The sequence below is a fragment of the Felis catus genome, chromosome D3 (genome assembly GCF_018350175.1).
Source record: "Felis catus isolate Fca126 chromosome D3, F.catus_Fca126_mat1.0, whole genome shotgun sequence".
In the NCBI taxonomy this organism is placed as follows: Eukaryota; Metazoa; Chordata; class Mammalia; order Carnivora; family Felidae; genus Felis; species Felis catus.
This window is the reverse complement of record NC_058379.1, coordinates 55,240,917-55,258,618: the sequence shown is the minus strand read 5'-3', so window position 1 is coordinate 55,258,618 and position 17,702 is coordinate 55,240,917. Positions and strand designations below refer to the sequence as shown.

At 39.1% G+C, this 17,702-nt stretch overlaps 1 protein-coding gene across 9 annotated transcripts in view; it reads left to right on the top strand.

The window, feature by feature from the left end:
• Positions 1–9,161, top strand: part of NOL4 (nucleolar protein 4) — a 426,082-nt gene extending 416,921 nt beyond the window's left edge. For 8 of the 9 annotated variants that reach the window (XM_003995114.6, XM_003995112.6, XM_045042058.1 and 5 more), the window contains one exon: positions 7,211–9,161. In XM_003995114.6, coding sequence (XP_003995163.2) covers positions 7,211–7,404 — 194 coding nt within the window. In that variant the 3' untranslated portion in view covers positions 7,405–9,161. The remainder of the gene's footprint in view (positions 1–7,210) is intronic. The other variant, XR_002147623.3, reaches the window with a different exon arrangement.
• The last annotated feature ends 8,541 nt before the right edge of the window (positions 9,162–17,702 follow it).

The window sequence follows — 17,702 nt, the reverse complement described above, 5'->3', positions numbered from 1 at the left end:
GAGCTGGCAGTGCAGAGCCCTATGTCGGCCTGGGCTTGAACTCACAAACCCTGAGATCATGAACTGAGCTGAAGTTGGACACTTAACGGACTGAGCCACCCAGGCTCCCCTCCAAACCCTTTTAAGCATAAATCTGAAAATGTCACTCTATTATTTAAAACTTGTAAATGGCCAATTATCCAAACAATTCAGAGTTCATAACACCGTAGTGGAGAAGGGAAAAGAGAAGTTTGCATGTAGCCACGACCAATTTTATGCCTGATTCAGGACTCATCTACTGAGATTGTTTTCCACAATTTTGGATGATGACTTTTATGCTAATAAAAATATCCCCATATCAGAGGTAACCCTATTTGAATAAGCTACATTAAATCCACTGTGTTCTATATCTAACTAGTTTTCTTTTAGCAATAATTGGGTGTTACCAGTGACATCACTCATTCTCCATTTCTTTAGTGTTGGCTATAGAAATATCTGAAACTTCTCATTCATTTATTGCAAAAATATTTATTGAGCCTTATTTTGTGCCATGTACCATCACAGTACCTAGCACAGTAGTAAGCCACAAAGGGTGACTGCCTTCATGGGCCTAGCCTCTGGCCCCCAGTATATATAAAAAACATGGTTATCCAAGTCTTTTAAAAAGAACTCACTCTGCAAAACAAATTAAAAATTTGTCCTATATTGGGGTCTCTATTATTATTGGGGTCTCTATTATTTGAGTATAATTGACATTAAAATAAGGCCACAAAAGTGAATCTAATTTTAAAAAGGACCAAAAATGCATCATAGATAGGGGTATTCAATTGACAGTTTAAAAAATACAGACTTCAACAAAATATTAGCAAACTGCATTCAAAAATTCATTAAAATGATCATTCACCATGATCAAGTGGGATTTATTCTGGGGGAAGCAAGGATGGTTCAATATTTACAAATTCATCAGTGTAATACATCACATTGTATGAAGGCTAAAATCACGATCTTCTCAAGATGCAGAAAAAACATTTGACAAAATTGGACATCTGTTCATGATAAAAACTCTCAAAGTGGGTTTACAGGGATCGTGACTCAACATAATGGCCATATATGACAACCCCCAACATCATACACAGTGGTGAAAAACAGAGCATTTTTTCCTAAGATCAGGGACAAGATAATGATGTCTGCTCTCACCACTTTTATTCAACATAGTACTAGAAGTTCTAGATTCAGGAATCAGACAAGAAAAGTTATTCAAATTGGTAAGAAAGAAGTTAAACTATCTGTGGATGACATGATCCTAAACATAGATCCTAAACATAAGGACTCTACCAAAAATCTACTAGAAGTAATAAATTAAGTCAGTGAAATTTCAGGATACACAATATAAGGAAATAAATTGTTTTATATATACTGATAATGTAGCAGAAAGAGAAATTAAGAAAGCACTTCCACTTATAATTGCATCAAAAAGAATAAAATACCCAGAAATAAACTTAACTGAGGAGGTAAAAGATTGCACTCAGCAACTATAAGACATTGATTAAATAAATCACAGATATACCATGATCATGGGTTGGAAGAATTAATATTGTTAAAATACCCATACTACCCATAGCCATTTACACATTTAATGTAATCCTTATAAAAATACCAACAGTATTTTTCACAGAACTAGAACAAATAATACTAACATTTGTAGGGAGCCACAAAAGACTTCAAATACCCAAAGCAATCTTGAGCAAAAAGAACAAAGCCAGGGGTATCACATTCTCAGATTTCAAGTTCTACTACAAAGTTGTAGTAATAGAACCAGTATGCTACTGGCACAAACACAGGCACATAGATCAATGAAAGAGGATAGAGAGCCCTGAAATAAATCCACCCTTCTATGGTCAATTAGTCCATGACAAAGGAAGCAAGAATTTACAATGGGGAAAAGCAGTCTCTTCAATAAATGGTGCTGGGAAAACTGGACAGCTACATGCAAAAGAAGTAAACTGGACCACTTTTTCATACCATACACAAAAATAAATTCAAAATGGGTTAAAGACCTAAACTTAATACCTGAAGCCATAGAACTCCTAGAAGAAAATATAAGCAATAATCTCTTTGACATTGGCCTTAGCAACATTTTTCAGTATGTTTCCTCAGGCAAGGGAAACAAAAGCAAAAATAAACTATTAGGAATACAGGAAAATAAAAGGCTTTTGTGCAGCAAAGGAAACAAGCAACAAACCAAAAAGGCAACCTAGTGATTAAGATATTTGCAAATGCTATGTCCAATAAGGGATTAATATCCAAAATATGTAAAGAACTTAAACAACTCAACACCAAAACACGCCAAACAATCCAAATAATTAGTGGGCAGAGGACCTGAATAGACATTTCTCCAAAGACATACAAATGGCCAATAGATACATGAAAAATTCCTCAGTGTCACTAATCTTTAGGAAAATGCAAATCAAACCCATAATGAGATCACAACTGTCAGAATATCCAGAATAACAAAGACAAAAACAGCAAGTGTTAGTAAAGATGAAGAAATCCTTGTGCATTGTTGATGGGAATGTAATTTGATATAGCCACTATGGAAAATGGTATGGAGCTTTCTTAAAAAGTTAAAAGTAGAAATACCATATGCTCCAGTAATTCACCCACTTGGTATTTACCGGAAGAAAATATATCACTAACTTGAAAAAGATATATACCTCTAAGTTTACTGCAGCATTAACAATAGCCAAGATATGGAAGCAACCTAAGTGTCCATCAGTAGAGGAATGGATTAAGAATGGTGAGTGTGTGTGTGTGTGTGTGTGTGTGTGTGTGTGTGTGTGTGTGTAATGGACTAATACTCAACCATAAAAAAAAATGAGATCTTGCCATTTGAGACAACATGGATAGATCTGACCTAGAGGGTATTATGTTAAGTGAAATAAGAGAAAGTCAAGTACCATATGATTTCACTTATTTGTCGAACCTACAAAAACAAAACAAATAGGGGCACCTGTTTGGCTCAGTCAATTGAGTGTCCGACTTCAGCTCAGGTCATGATCTCGCAGTTGGCGAGTTCGAGCCCCGTGTCGGGCTCTGTGCTGACAGCCCAGAGCCTGGAGCCTGCTTCTGATTCAGTGTCTCCCTCTCCCTCTGCCTCTCCCCCGCTCATGCTCTCTCTCTGTCTCAAAAATAAAGATAAACATTAAAAAACAAAAACAAAAACAAATAAATGCAGAAACAGACCCATAAATACAGAGAACTAATGATTGCTAGAAGGATGGGAAATGGAAAAATGGAATAGAGTAGAAGTAGAGTAGAAGATACAGGCTTCCAGTTATGGAATGAATAAGCTACAGGGATGAAAGGTACAGCTTACTGAATATAGTCAATGGAATTGGAATAGTTTCTATGGTGATGATGGTATATACACTTATAGTAAACAGAGCATAACATATAGAGTTGTTGAATCACTATGTTGTACACCTGAGACTAATATAGCATTGTATGTCAACTATATTTTAATTTAAAAATATTTTTAAAATATTAAATATGAATTATTGATATACATTTTAATTTAATTAGAATTTATCTGTAACTTAAATATGCCCCCAAACCTTAAAAAAATAATTCAAAGATTGGTTTAAGTGGGTCTTAATTTTTTTTAGTATCTTTTTTTAACGTTTATTTATTATTGAGAGAGACAGAGCATGAGCATGGGAGGGGCAGAGAGAGGAGGAGACACAGAATCCAAAGCAGGCTCCAGGCTCTGAGCTGTTAGCAGAGCCCGACGTGGGATGCGAACTCACAAACTGTGAGATCATGACCTGAGTGGAAGTCAGATGCTTAACGGACTGAGCCATGCAGGCACCCCATGGGTCTTAATTTTTCTAACATTGCATGTTAACCTGAAATGTATCTATCTCTTCCTCAGATTTTCAGAGTGAACATAAAGTAGGTCTGCATCATTTTGTTAAAATGTGGGTGCTTATTTTAAAGTGACTTTGTCAAGTTTTCTGATTATTTCCTTTCACACTTGATATTCAAATCATTTTCTCTGGAGGTATCCATTGTGTCATTATTTGTGTTTGTTTTGTTAACAGGTCCCACTCTTCCAGAACCATACTTTTTATTGGCTTTCTGATTTAAGCAAATCTCCAAGAATATTTTCCTGGACTTCATTCAATTCAACATCTTCATAAATTTTGAGCTTTTACTTTACATTGATTGTTGTTTGGGTTAAGCTAAGCCAGTCAAGTATGACATTGTCTGAATGAGGCAGATAAAAATACTAACGACAAACAAGGGGCTGGTTGAGTAGATACTAGTTATGTAATTTGATCATTTGTGAATATTTTAATTTTTTTGCTTTCCTACTCAACCTCTTAACTTTGAGGATTTAAATAATAGCAAAAATAATTCCTTCTAGTTTTTATGTATAATACTTAATCCTGATCCTGTAAATGGAAAAGAAACCAAGAGGAGTCAGCTTTGTTTCAGAAAAATAACAAAGGTGTGAATGGCTTCTGTATTACTGAGCTATCTAGAATTTGCCTATGTTGGGGTACCTGGGTGGCTCAGTCAGTTAAGCATCCAACTTCAGCTCAGGTTGTGATCTCACTGTTTATGAGTTCAAGCCCCACATCAGGCTCTATGCTGACAGCTTGGATCCTGGAGCCTGCTTTGGATTCTGTGTCTCCCTCTCTGCCTCTCCCCCACTCACACCCTGTCTCTCTCGCTCTCAAAACTAAATAAACATTAATTTAAAAAAAAAAAAGAATTTGCCTATGTTAATAATCATCTGAAAGAAAGTGAAAGCCATGTCTTGGTTTCGTAACCATACTCCTAAGCCAGAAGTAGAGAATTATCTGTAAACAGCAGTGTTAGAATAAAATCACAATATCTTTTACCCCAAGAGGAACTGGAGCCCTAGCCCCCTCCTTTCTCAATTGCAGTTAAAGGGGTCAATCACCAACTTGGCCTGTCAGCAAAAACATCACAAAATATTACACCTTCTAATAAAATGATAATCAACCACATGCCAAATATCTGCATAACTGAGGAAAATCCTTTCTCTTTTCTTTTGTAATGATTCTTACCAGGATTCTTAAATATTAAAGGAACAAAACCTCCAGATTTAAAGTTGGCTCATCCATAGACCTGAACCCATTATGTCATGGGATTTTTTTTTTATGTCTATTTTCAAGAGACAGAGAGAGAGAGAGAGGGAAAGCACACAAGCTGGGTTGAGCAGAGGGAGAGGGAGACACAGAACCAGAAGCAGGCTCCAGGCTCTGAGGTGTCAGCACAGAGCCCCATGTGGGGCTCGATTCCACCAGCCGTGGGATCATGACCGGAGCCGAAGTTGAACACCCAACTGACTGAGCCACCTAGGCTCCCCCTTTAATTTTTTAAATGTCACGTTAGTTTCTTAATCCACGCAGAACTTTCCGGAAAAAACCTGGTTTCTATGAATAATTTGCTTGAATGCTTGTTCAGTAATTCCCGTTTGCAAGGGTGACATCCCTACATCTCTCCATTTCAGCTTGCTATGTCACACTCATGATTTTGTAAACAGCACGACAAATGGAGGCTAACTCCTGCTAGAAAACCAAGGCTTTGAAAGGCCGTGGCAGAAGTGGAAATATGTCTCTCTCAAATGTCAGAGTTCTTATGTGCAAGTCTTGTCTCTGTCCTAATTAAATTACAAGCAAAGCTGTTTCTGTCTCATGGGACATCTGCCTCCTCGCTGACAGAAGCCCTCTTTTCCCTCCAGGGTAGAGGGTGTAGGAGGTTGGGTCTTGACCTGTCTCCACCAGGCCTCAAGAAGAACTAACAGGATAAAATAACATCCCTCATTTCAGTTCATGAAATGAATACCATTATCTGAAAAGTTATGTTTAGGAGAAATCCGTGAAAATATCCTCAAGGTAGGGCATCACTATAGTTTTGAGCATGCCTTTAGCTATGTTGACAGTGAGACTTATACAAGGATTTTAAATGTATTGCTCATCGCAAATGCAGTAATTATAGCAATTGCTTAACAAAAGGTAAGAATTATAACAGTGAACATTTTGGTATATAATAAAACCTTAATAATCTAAGAATAATGGATGCAAAGCATTTTAAAAATCTTTAACTCAGGGGCCCCTGGATGGCTCAGTCAGTTAAGCATCTGACTCTTGGTTTCGGCTCAGGTCATGATCTTGGGGTTTGTGAGTTCGAGCCCCAGACTGGCCTCCCCACTGACAGCATGGAGCCTGCCTGGGATGCTCTCTCTTCCTCTCTCTCTGCCCCTCCTTCACTCTCTGTCTCTCAAAACAAATAAACTTAAAAGAAAATCTTTAACTCTTCTATGTTAAATAAATTGTTTTAAAGTAAAAATTTATAAAAAAACAAATAAAAATTTATAAAATGTTGTCAAAAGGTAGACCTATCTGATTTGGTTTAATTATATGCAATAAAAAAATCTTTTGACATCTAAATGTTTTATGTAAATATAGAAGCAGCTTTAGCAAGACCTAAAGCAGTATTCCAAGTCTAGTTTCTTTGCAAAATTGTACTGATCATTTACTTGCTGTACACTTCTAAAAGAAACTTCAGTGTTGAAAAATACCAGACTGATTTATACTAATACCCATTTTTCAAAAAAATGAAAAGATTTTGCCTATGTTAATAATCAACCTGATGGAAGAAAAAGCATTCACCTGAAATGAAAAACAAAATATGCAACTCACACCCTTACTGTGTCACTTAAAAGTTGAACTCCCCTGTCCAAAATTTCCTTTCTTCTAAATAAAGCGGTTTGTAATCTGGAGTCATTGGCATCACAATCTAGGATATGTCCATGTCAGAATTGGTGGGACCTAAAATCCTTTGTTCACCAATGGCACAAATTCAAAGCATTCGTAATTCCCAATTTTTGACACAACTGCAGAGGAACTTCTACTACGTGCGTAAGATAGACTTAAAATCGATTTTTCCCAAAAGCACGTGTTGGGAGGTCTTCACCGTGTTTCCACAATGAGAGGTGACTGCCCGGACAAGGAGTCATACTCAGCCACTCATTTCACATCAGGTTGCTTTTGGGTATTTCTGTGAACGGATGTATTTGATTAAAGGTATCAGTGGCTTCTCACCAAAGAGTAAGTGAATCAAGTCAACAGTTTAGTGCTCGTGTTCAAAGTACCGGCACAGAGATTGTTCCTGCTAATTTTGTGATTATTTTTTCTAGGACCCACCGATCTCAGCATGAAGAGGCAGTTGGCGACTAGCTCAGGATCCTCCAGCAGTTCAAGCTCCAGACCCCAGCTGAGTCCAACCGAAATCAATGCCGTGAGACAGCTTGTTGCAGGATATCGAGAATCAGCTGCATTTTTATTGCGTTCTGCAGATGAACTGGAAAATCTTATTTTACAACAGAACTGAGTCAAATGACCATCCTATTCACTGAGGTCTAAATTTGCAGTTTCCACTAATGACATTTTGATTTCCCAGCAGAGATGCTTCTGGTCTTACTGCACAGTCTTAAGAGAAATACTTCCATTATGCCGCATTGTCCTTGATCCATAAAGTGATGTGTTAAGGTGCTTCAAAGGAAGTCTGACCTCTGAAGTACTTGAGATACAGTAATGTGTCCAGCTCACTGCTTTTTGTTTTAGTTTGTCAGCATAAATATCAGGGGCAAATAAAGGCTGTATATTCCTAATTCAAGGATAAAACAGAAGAAACGTGTGGTATTGATAGTTCAAGATTCAACTGAAATATTAGTGGAATCTGCTACTGACTTATTGGACTGAAAGTTGCAGTATCTGGCAAAAAAAAACAAAAAAAACAAAAGCCAAATTTCTTGTTGCTACAGGATATAACAACAATGAGACGGATCTTGTATTTTAAAAAAAATATATATGTAGTTTTTATAAAAAGAAAACTTGTTTTTCATTCAAAATGGTCATTTTTACTTTGGTAACTTTTTCATAGGTCCTAAAAAAAACTGTTTTGAAAAACTACTGTAAGTACCTTTTCCACATCCCTTTGCCTTCTCCTCTTTCCAAATTCTTTCTACAAAAATAACGATGCTGGAAAACAAATCCTTGCTACGTTCTTTAAATCGTCACATCAGGAAGTACTTCCAAGAGAAGCCTGCGTTTCTGCACCCGTGCTCATCAACCCACTCAACATTGCAGTTGCGCCATAGCGGTTTTCATCACAGAATTTTTTAATATTAAAAAAGACATATCATTGAAAACAAAAAATATCACACCTTGGTTCCTTACAGCTGCTTGCCCGGGATTGACGCTGCTGTCTTATAGGCATGCCTCCAGCAGCAATGGGATGTAGATGGCTGAATGTTAAGAGGTTGCAAGTGACAATCTGAAAATGTGCACTCATGTGGTTTTTTTTTCTCGGTTTCAGAAATCGTTTCCAAAAAAAAGACCGTTCCCCTCTCCTGATAGGATTTGTATAATTTACAATTCTAGGTGAAAATGATGTAAAGAACTCTCAGTGGATGCAGCTGCAACTTTAAATGAACTGCCCCATCCTATCCACCCCCCCCCACTTTGTCCTTCTTTCTTATTTTATAGTGTTGGATACACATGAATGGTGTTTTCTTTGTGCACTGAGGCAAGCTTATTTTTAAAATATTTAGGGAGGAGTACATCTGTTTATGCTTCTTGTACGATTCTTTTTCTGTTGTTTAGCTTTGGTTGGATTACAGATTCTCTGTGCATTCCTGGATTTGCCTTATTTCATGTAGAACTTATGTCATTCCATTTTTGGTAATGAGTTTAAGGCATCAGTGATATTTCTTATCTACTTGTTACATATAGTTTTTCAAGTAATGACTGTGATTGTGACCAAGTAATGTGCACTTTTTCTTGTAACTGTGGACATTGCTATGCTTTTTTCTTCTAGTGTTTCTAGAATTACTGTTCCTTACAGTTACGTAAGCAAAACAAACAAAAAAAACAAACAAAAAAAAAAGAACTTTTGTGATACTGTTGGTGAATATAATGTGAAAATCTTATTGAAATATGAGTATTTTGGAAATACATAGATGCACAAACATCTTTAAAGGTGTGGATTTAGAGTTTGCTTATTTAAATGAAAATTCAAAAATCGAGGGCTGGTATAATTTTCTCTGTTTTGTTTGGTTTAATAAACAGATTTCTGTGTTAAAACAATGATTGTGAAAAATTATAAACTTTCGAATGATACAATACTTAACTTTTAGCAGTTTGCCTCTAAAATATGCAATGCTATTTTGTACCTAACATTCAGCACAAAAAGGACAGTTTAGCCTTTTATCTTAAGATTATCCCCAAACCCCCTTGAGTCTCAACATAGTCTAATAAAGAATTTATTCTAAGACAGGGTAAAGCAAATTAGCAAACCAAGAATATTTCACTTGATCATTTAAAACTAAAAATTTTTTTATTATTATTGGGGTGCCTGGTGGCTCGGTTGGTTAAGCGTCTGACTCTTGATTTTGGCTCAGGTCATGATCTCACAGTTACTGGGATCAAGCCCTGTGTTGGGCTCTGTGCTGTCAGCACAGAGCCTGCTTGGGATTCTCTCTCTTCCCTTCCCCTCCTCCTTCTCTCTCAAAATAAGGTCTTTTTTTTTAAAGAAAATGTTTATTTTTGTGAGAGTGAAAGAGTATAAGTGGGGGAGGAGCAGAGGGAGAGGGAGAGAAAGAACCTTAAGCAGGCCCCCCTGGAGCCCAGGAAACTATGACCTGAACTGAAATCAAGAGTCAGAGGCTTAACCACCCGAGCCACCTAGGCCCCCCAACTATTTATTTTTTATTGCTCATGAGTGAGCCATCTGGCTCTTTTAGTCACTCCCGATTTAACAACTTAGGAGAAACATTTGCCTGCTTGAGGTGCCTGTTTCCTGCTTTGGGTTTTGTTGCAGTGGTCTTTGAAGATTTTGACAGGGTTGCTGTTTCACAAAGTAACAGGTTTGAGTTCTGCATCCACATAAAAAAATCCTTGATGGTGATTAATGAAGCAAACGCAGTAGAGGAGGTAAGTTTCAACACGGTTCTCTTGTCTTCATTACATTTCCACCTTCAATTTTAAGTCCCAGGCCTGCCCACCAAGAACTAGAGTCCCCCCAGAGTTTCTGCTTTTTGAACATTTACCTAAAGCACGAGGGTCCTGGGACTCCCATTATTTCTCTGGGAGAGGTCAGAGGCCAAAATCAAGCACCGTTTTTCCTTTGCCTTTAAGACTTGTACCTAAAAACACCCTGATCCTCTTTTAAACTCTGTCGCAGCAGAATAAAGAGATCACATCCCCCCTTTAGAAAGCATTTTGGAGAAACTAGGTTCATATTCTCCTTCGACTGAGGTGATAGAAAACTATCATCAGAAACACAGGTCAAACACAAGTTTCGGCCACTTCTACCAGTTAACTTCCCTGACAACAGCAGTCCCTTGTTACATGTGTTACTTTTTCACACTTCCTAAGAAAACATGCCTTGAAATGACCAGAGAACACCAACATAAGCAGTTACTGAATTTTCTTAAGTTGTGCAGTTCAAGCAACAGTACTCAGTAAGAAAGGGCATTCACATATGAGGATAGCCACCACTTCACTCGTCGTTTCTACAGAGAGAGGCATTTTGTTTCCTCTCCCTCTCACAGTAACTGTAGATGATGAGGACAGTCACAGTCCCTTTTACAAAGAAAGCTCGAGAAGTTGAAGTGACTCACCAGGAGCGCAGACACGAGTGAAGGCTGCAGCTGTCATTGGAAGCCAGGCATACCTGATGCCGGAGGTCCGTGCCTGGTCACGGACGTCTGCTGAGTCTGCTGCCTCCCAGGTACCGAATAATTGTATTCCACCCTGTGACTTGGAACCAGGTCTTTGTATTCAAGTTAACAGTTTTGTGTGGTAGATAAGTCATAGTTACTGAAAATGCTCTTGACATCAAATAAAGCATTTGACTTAACACCAGGAGTTTTATCCTGCTTAGAGAGGTTTAATTTCCTTTAAGTTACGTTCTCTGCAAATATAAAAAGCAACAATAAAACCCAGCACTAATGAAAATCAAATACACGAAGGAGAGACCGTGGCTTTTTAACAGTTGTGGTATCAGCAGTAAATCTGGTCAAGAAACATGAAAGTCATTATCCGTCTAAACCCATAAAGATTAAGTTCTTTCACCTGAGACTTTAGTCTTAGCCTATACATAGTTGGTTATCCTGCTATTGTAATTAATCTTTACACCATTATTACAGATATCAGAGATTAATCTTTGCCAAAAAATATTTTCTAATTTCATATTGCTCTGGTTTCAAACTTCATTTAAAAAAATCCAAAAATAGGGGCGCCTGGGTGGCTCAGTCGGTTAAGCGTCCGACTTCGGCTCAGGTGACGATCTCGCGGTATGTGAGTTCGAGCCCCGCATCGGGCTCTGTGCTGACTGCTTAGAGCCTGGAGCCTGTTTCAGATTCTGTGTCTCCCTCTCTCTCTGACCCGACCCCGTTCATGCTCTCTCTCTGTCTCAAAAATAAATAAACGTTAAAAAAAAAAATTTAAAAAAAATCCAAAAATAAAGCAGGGAGACACATTGAAAATACGTTAATATGTTTGAGATGCAGAGATTTGGCAAAGTAAGGATTGAGCACACGCTAACCTCCAAGAGCTTACTGTATTAATTGGAGCTCATATCCACTCTTAAAGATTTTGAAGGGAGATAAAACGGTGTGAGTAACTGATCTCCAGTGTTAAAGTCAATGATATTCAACATTTAATTTTGTTTTTGGTTTGCAAAAGAAACTTGGGAAATAAGACAGAAGAAAAATAGTCCATAGAGAACCATTACCTAAACAAGTACATAAGTATTTTCGTGCAATTTTACTGTCATATAGTGTTACCTCATCTGCTTTTCTAACCTAACATACCATGATTATTTCCCACATTACATGTTCTTTTTCCTTTTTAATGTTATTTTTGAGAGAGAAAGAGAGCATGAGCCGGGGAGGGGCAGAGAGACAGAGACAGAGACGCAGAATCCAAAGCAGGCTCCAGGCTCTGACCTGTCAGCACGGAGCCTGACACAGGGCTCAAACTCGCGAAGCTGTGAGATCATGACCTGAGGCAAAGTCAGACGCTTAACCGACTGAGCTACCCAGGTGTCCTACATGTCCTTCGTAAGCATTATGTTTTAATGACTGTGTACTATCACATTGTCTGACTGTACCTGTATTAGTGTTCTATTGGTGCTGTAACAAATTACCACAGACAACAGAAATTTATGACAAATATTTTAGTCCATGAGACTTCCAACCTAAGTTTAAGTAAAAGTGTTCCTCTCTAGAGGCTCTTGAGGCGAATGTTGCCTTGTCTGCTCTGCTTCTAAGGGCCCTCGTTGACTGGTGGCCCCTTCTTCCATCTTTAAATCGAACTCTGACTTCTTTTACCCTCCCTTTCCACTTATAAGGACTTTTGTGAGTACCTTGGGACCACGTGGGTCAAACAGGATAATCTCTTTATATTAAGGTCAGCTAATTAGAAATCTTAAAATCTTCTTCAAACTTAATTCCTTCATTTGACATACAACCAAACATTGACAGGTTCTGGTGATTAGAATGTAAACCTCTTGGGGGGCATTATTCTGACTACAGTACCTTAATTTCTTTTAAAAAATACTTCTCTGTGCCCAGATACTAGAGACGCATTTTCCAGTCATCTGTGTAGTAAAGATCCGAAGTGAGCAGCACAAACATTTTTCAAATAATGGTCAGTGGCTGTACCCACACTTTTTTTTTTCCCTGTATAAAGGATATACTCTTTTGGAAATTTTAATGGAATTTTCCTCCAATGTGTCATATTCAAACTAAATATAATGAACAAATAAATATGGTAAAAGTACCACTAAATTTTCCAAGGGAAATAAAAACAAAAATACCTCTGAACCCTTTCTTCACTTTGATTTCTTAGAAGGTGGTCCACCTAAGAAATTCCCTGATAGATGTGTGAGAAGCTTCCACTTCATTAGGCCAGAAAGGGTACATGAGAATCTAAGCTTCACTAAATTCAACTGCATTTATAAAACTTCTAGTGCTAATTCCCAGTGGCGTTTTATTTACTCTGAACAAATGATATATTTAACACTAAACGTTATCAGGTGACACTTCTTTTTAAAAAGGAGAGTTTGGCAATAACAAATATATTGCATTTGAGATGATCAGCTGAGTTTAAAAATTAAACTTCTTTGTTTCCTTGCTGGGACAACTATTTTTATCTACATGTTAAAATTTTTCTTTACTGTTTTTCTTTACTTGAAAGGCTAGCCACTGAATGAAAGAAGATCAAGATAATTCAAGGCCATTTTTAATGCTATGAGAGAAAAAAATGCAATAAAAGCATAGACCACAGAGACCAAATGCTATTACTAACCGTGTGGGATTGGCACCATTCCTTTTTTTTTTCCTTGAAAGTTCTGGTTTCTCATATTTGTTTACTGGAGAATGAATTAGATCAGTCTGCCTGCGAGAAAAGTTTTCTACTTGTTGAAGGTGCTCCATGATGGTGACCCAAGTGACCAAATCCCGGCATAGATTATTTATTCGTAATCCCTTCATGGATGGAACGATTCTGAGGTCTGCTCTCCTTGGAGTAGTAAGCCTCTTAGCTCGTTTTAATTTTTCATGTTAATGAATACATATTCTTTGACCTATTATGTGCTAGACATTGTGCTGTCATACAGAACAAAACTATTCCTGCTTCAAGAGGTCCCAGCTAGTGGAGAAGAGGGACAGATAATTACAATTCAAAAGGATAAAGATTAACAGTGCAACATGTCACGACAGAAACATGCCAGACAGATCAGAGGAGAACACAGACCCTGCCTTGGCAGTAGAGGGGTGGGCTGGAGCTAGCTGGTCACCACAACTGGAGCTGTGGGCAGTACTTGGCAAAATTGTCGGTTGTGTTTAGGGAAGAAAGAGGAAGAAAGATGCATCAGCGAAGGCCATTTCAACTATAGGGGGCGAGACAAGGAGACCATAGAGGAGATGCAAAATAACACAATGCGCACGGTAACTCAAGCAGCTTAATGTTGCTGATCGGTAGGGTTCAAGAATGGAGAGAGATTCCTGCCAAGGAATAAAGGAGGCCTAGCATGCAGAGCCAAAGGGGCCTCGCCTGCCATGCCAAAGAGCTGGGCTGGGAGCTGCAGAGGATGGAGAAGCAATGTCCTATTAGTGAGATGGTTAAATGGCATATGCTGCCTCCACTTTTGACTCTTTGAAATTCTGGGGAAGGAAATGAACTAATGCTGGATCATAGGACCTCCCTTCCTGAGAGAGTTAAGTAAAACTCTTACTGGTAAGAAAAAAAAAAAAGTATTACATGAGCAGCATGCTGACAAGGAAGGACAGGCTTTGTCCCATAACCGTTGAGAAGTAAGAACCAGGAAAATTAAGGAAGGTTCACAGATTAATGTGACTTCTTCCTCAGAAGGCAAATCCAAGAAAAGACAGGTAAGTAGAAGGAAATTGTGAGAAAACTCCACTATGAACTCCTTAATTTGGAAAAAGGGAGAATGAGGGGAAGGTAGACCACCTGGGGAAGTAAGGACACAATGCTTCAAGAATGCAAGTCCCTCCCTGTCCCCACGGGTCTCCCCAAAATAGAAGCACTGGCAAAACTTGCTATTTTGTGCATCCTCTGGTGGAAAAAGAAAGTCTGAAAAGTAAAGGAAGGAAAATGGTGATAACCAGGGCAAATCTCCTATAAAAAATGAATTAAGATTTCAGCCAACACCCCATCTTCCTGTCCTGTCTTCGTTCTCCTTTCCTTTACCTCCTCCCCACCCCTGACAACACGGTAGCCAAAACTTATGAGCTCAGTTTTTCTTGTTTGATTTTCTCTGAGAGGGAAAGGGGGCGGGGGGAGGACATTAAGAGAAATGAATGATTGGGTTTCATTGCCCCTGTCAAAAGCAAAGTTTCAAAGGACCCACCTTGAAATTGAGCAATTTAGAAGTCTTCAGATTAATTTCCCATTCCTAAATCCTGGTAACATGAAGTCCTACCCAAGTGGAGTTATAAACCAAGGACACTGCAGAGTAAAATTATCATAGACTGCTGTTATCATCTCAGTGACTAGCAACACCTCCTAGGACGGATAGTAAAACAATGAGCATATCCCATAAAAATGAGTAAGATGTAAAGAAACAGCATGACCCCCAGATATCCAACCAGTAGCAATGAGTGGAAGGCAGGCAGGCAGACAGAAAAGAGTTCATAAATGTGAAAAACAAAATACATTTGAAATAAAATACCTCCGAATACGTCATTTTTTCTGCAATAAATACTTGGCTTGCAATAAACTGAGACCAGGGAAACTTTTTTTTTTTTTATCTCATTTGACAACCTGAAATTCTAACAATATCACCCATGACAAACCTTTCACTTTAAGAATCGTTCTTCCATACTTCCTAAGTACAGAAATGTCTTTTACTGCACACGTTTTCTACCCACTATAGAAACAGATAGGGAGGATGCCTTCTACACCACACCAGACCAAGGCATACGTGTGGCGCCTCTGAAAACTGGATAAAGATCATCAGAGTTGCTGTAGGGAGCTTGGCATGGGAGAGGGTCTTATTTGGCATAGATCTTGCAACCTTATAACATGGTGTACCTGGTGGGATTTCATTTTATTTTGTTTTCTACTGGTGCTATGAACATTTCTAATGAGTTGTGTTTCCGTTGGGAGATGTGACAGTGTCACATTCCACGTGTCACTTGTGTTCTACACCTCCCATGCAGAGAGCAGAGTAGTGGGACTTCAGACCAAGCGGCAATGGGAGAAAGTGCCTCTCTCACTCCTAAATCAATTATTCACCTTCTCTTCATTATTATGCAGCTCAGCCGCAGATACTGCCAATGCCAAAGGTCAAATTCAATTTTCTACATAAGATCTTTCAATTAAATAGGAAGTCATACTCCAGACTGGTGCCTTCAATGTCATGTTTGGATAGGATTTCTCTCTCATAGGATACGCCCCATCCAGGACTTAATCGGTATATCCTTTCCAAAGCCACTTGCAGTCTGGGAATCTTCCCTCTTATTCTACATTTATGGGCAGACCGGGATGGGTTTGACTTTGCTGAGCTGTCCGAGCTCAGATTCTCAGCAGCCCACTCTCACCGGCTCTTGGGTCCGGGGTGAGCGATTGCAGAAGGCTTAGCCAAGTGACCCCATGTCCAGACGGGGTATGGCTGAAGCCCGGAGCGTGAGGAGGAACAGCTGGAATTGGAAAAGACCTTAGTGAACTGTGGATCTGTCCATGTATAACTGGGCACCTTGCTCCGTGGCCAAGGTTTCAGGCCGGCAATGTGTTCTCCTCATTAATCTAAACACTGCAGTTGGTGTTGTGACAGAAAAGGCCCGCTCTACTGACATTTGAAACGAGTCCCAAATATACAGTTGTGGATGCTCAGGAAAGGAGAGCCCAGCTCGGCTGGGCAAACCAACAGCACCCATCTCACCACCTCATCAAGTCCTTCTCAGGACCTCACTGAATCATAGGCAGAATATCATAACTTGTGAACGGATTCTGATTATACACGTAATAGCACATTGTGTTTGTGTTTAAAGACAGAACTTTAATGGGCAATTTTGAGAGCTTTTAGAAAGTACCCCCCTAGACATGGATTTATTCAATCCATATTATAGGGAAGACAAGATTTTATCATCCTTTTCTGAAACTGAAGCTCAGCATTTTGAGACTTCTAATTATTACAGCCACGAAGAGAAATCAGGTCTTCTAATTCTGAATCCCGTGTTTTCCTTGGCCCCTACCCCATTATTTCACAGTGCACTTCGAAGAGTTGTTTCTCCCGGGTGCCACAAACATGCATTATCTGGGTTTTCCGGCTCATTTCCGATACCCATTCTCTGACACGGTCATAACCTCAGAGACATTCAGACCAGAATATCTTTTGATTTTCTCTCCTCCTTTGCCTGTAGGTTTGTCTTTTTCTTAATAAAAATTCATTAGGAGAGTCATTCAAGCAGAATATATGAAATACAGAGCCCCGTGCTATTCTGGCATCGGAGGCGGAGGGTTTCTATAGAAAAGAGGTACATGTTTATGTGGAGTCTGCAAGTCAGCAGTGAGGGTTTTAGCACCAGGCCCTTTGCTGACAGCCACTGGGCTGGATCTGTCTGTCCATGTGTAAAATGAGAATAAGCCTCTTCACAATATAAACACGGCAGTGAATATGAAGGGAACAGGTTTTGAGGCACACACTAAATAAAATTTAGAACCTTAGAGTGCTACTCCTTACATTTCCACCTGAAGCCCCCGGCAGTGTTACCTGTAGAAACTAAGACCGACTCCTGCCACACCAGTATAACCAAACGAGAACCAACAACATTAGGAACCTGTCCCTGTACTTGGCAAGACACGTGCTTCTCTGTGCCCCTTTCCACTCCTAGGCAGCCCAGTGATGGTCCTGAACATTCCAGAGGTCGCTTACACCAGGTCTCTGTTGGGTCTCCATGTACACTAAAAGCACCATGAGTCAGAAAAATAAGGCACGCTTGAGCCAAACCTGATGTTTCGTCGGTTTGCTCCATTTCAGACACAGATATTTAGCAATTGGACACTTGAGAAAACAGCATCACGGGGCGCCTGGGTGGCTCAGTCCGTGAAGCGTCCGACTTTGGCTCAGGTCATGATCTCACATTCCGGGAGTTC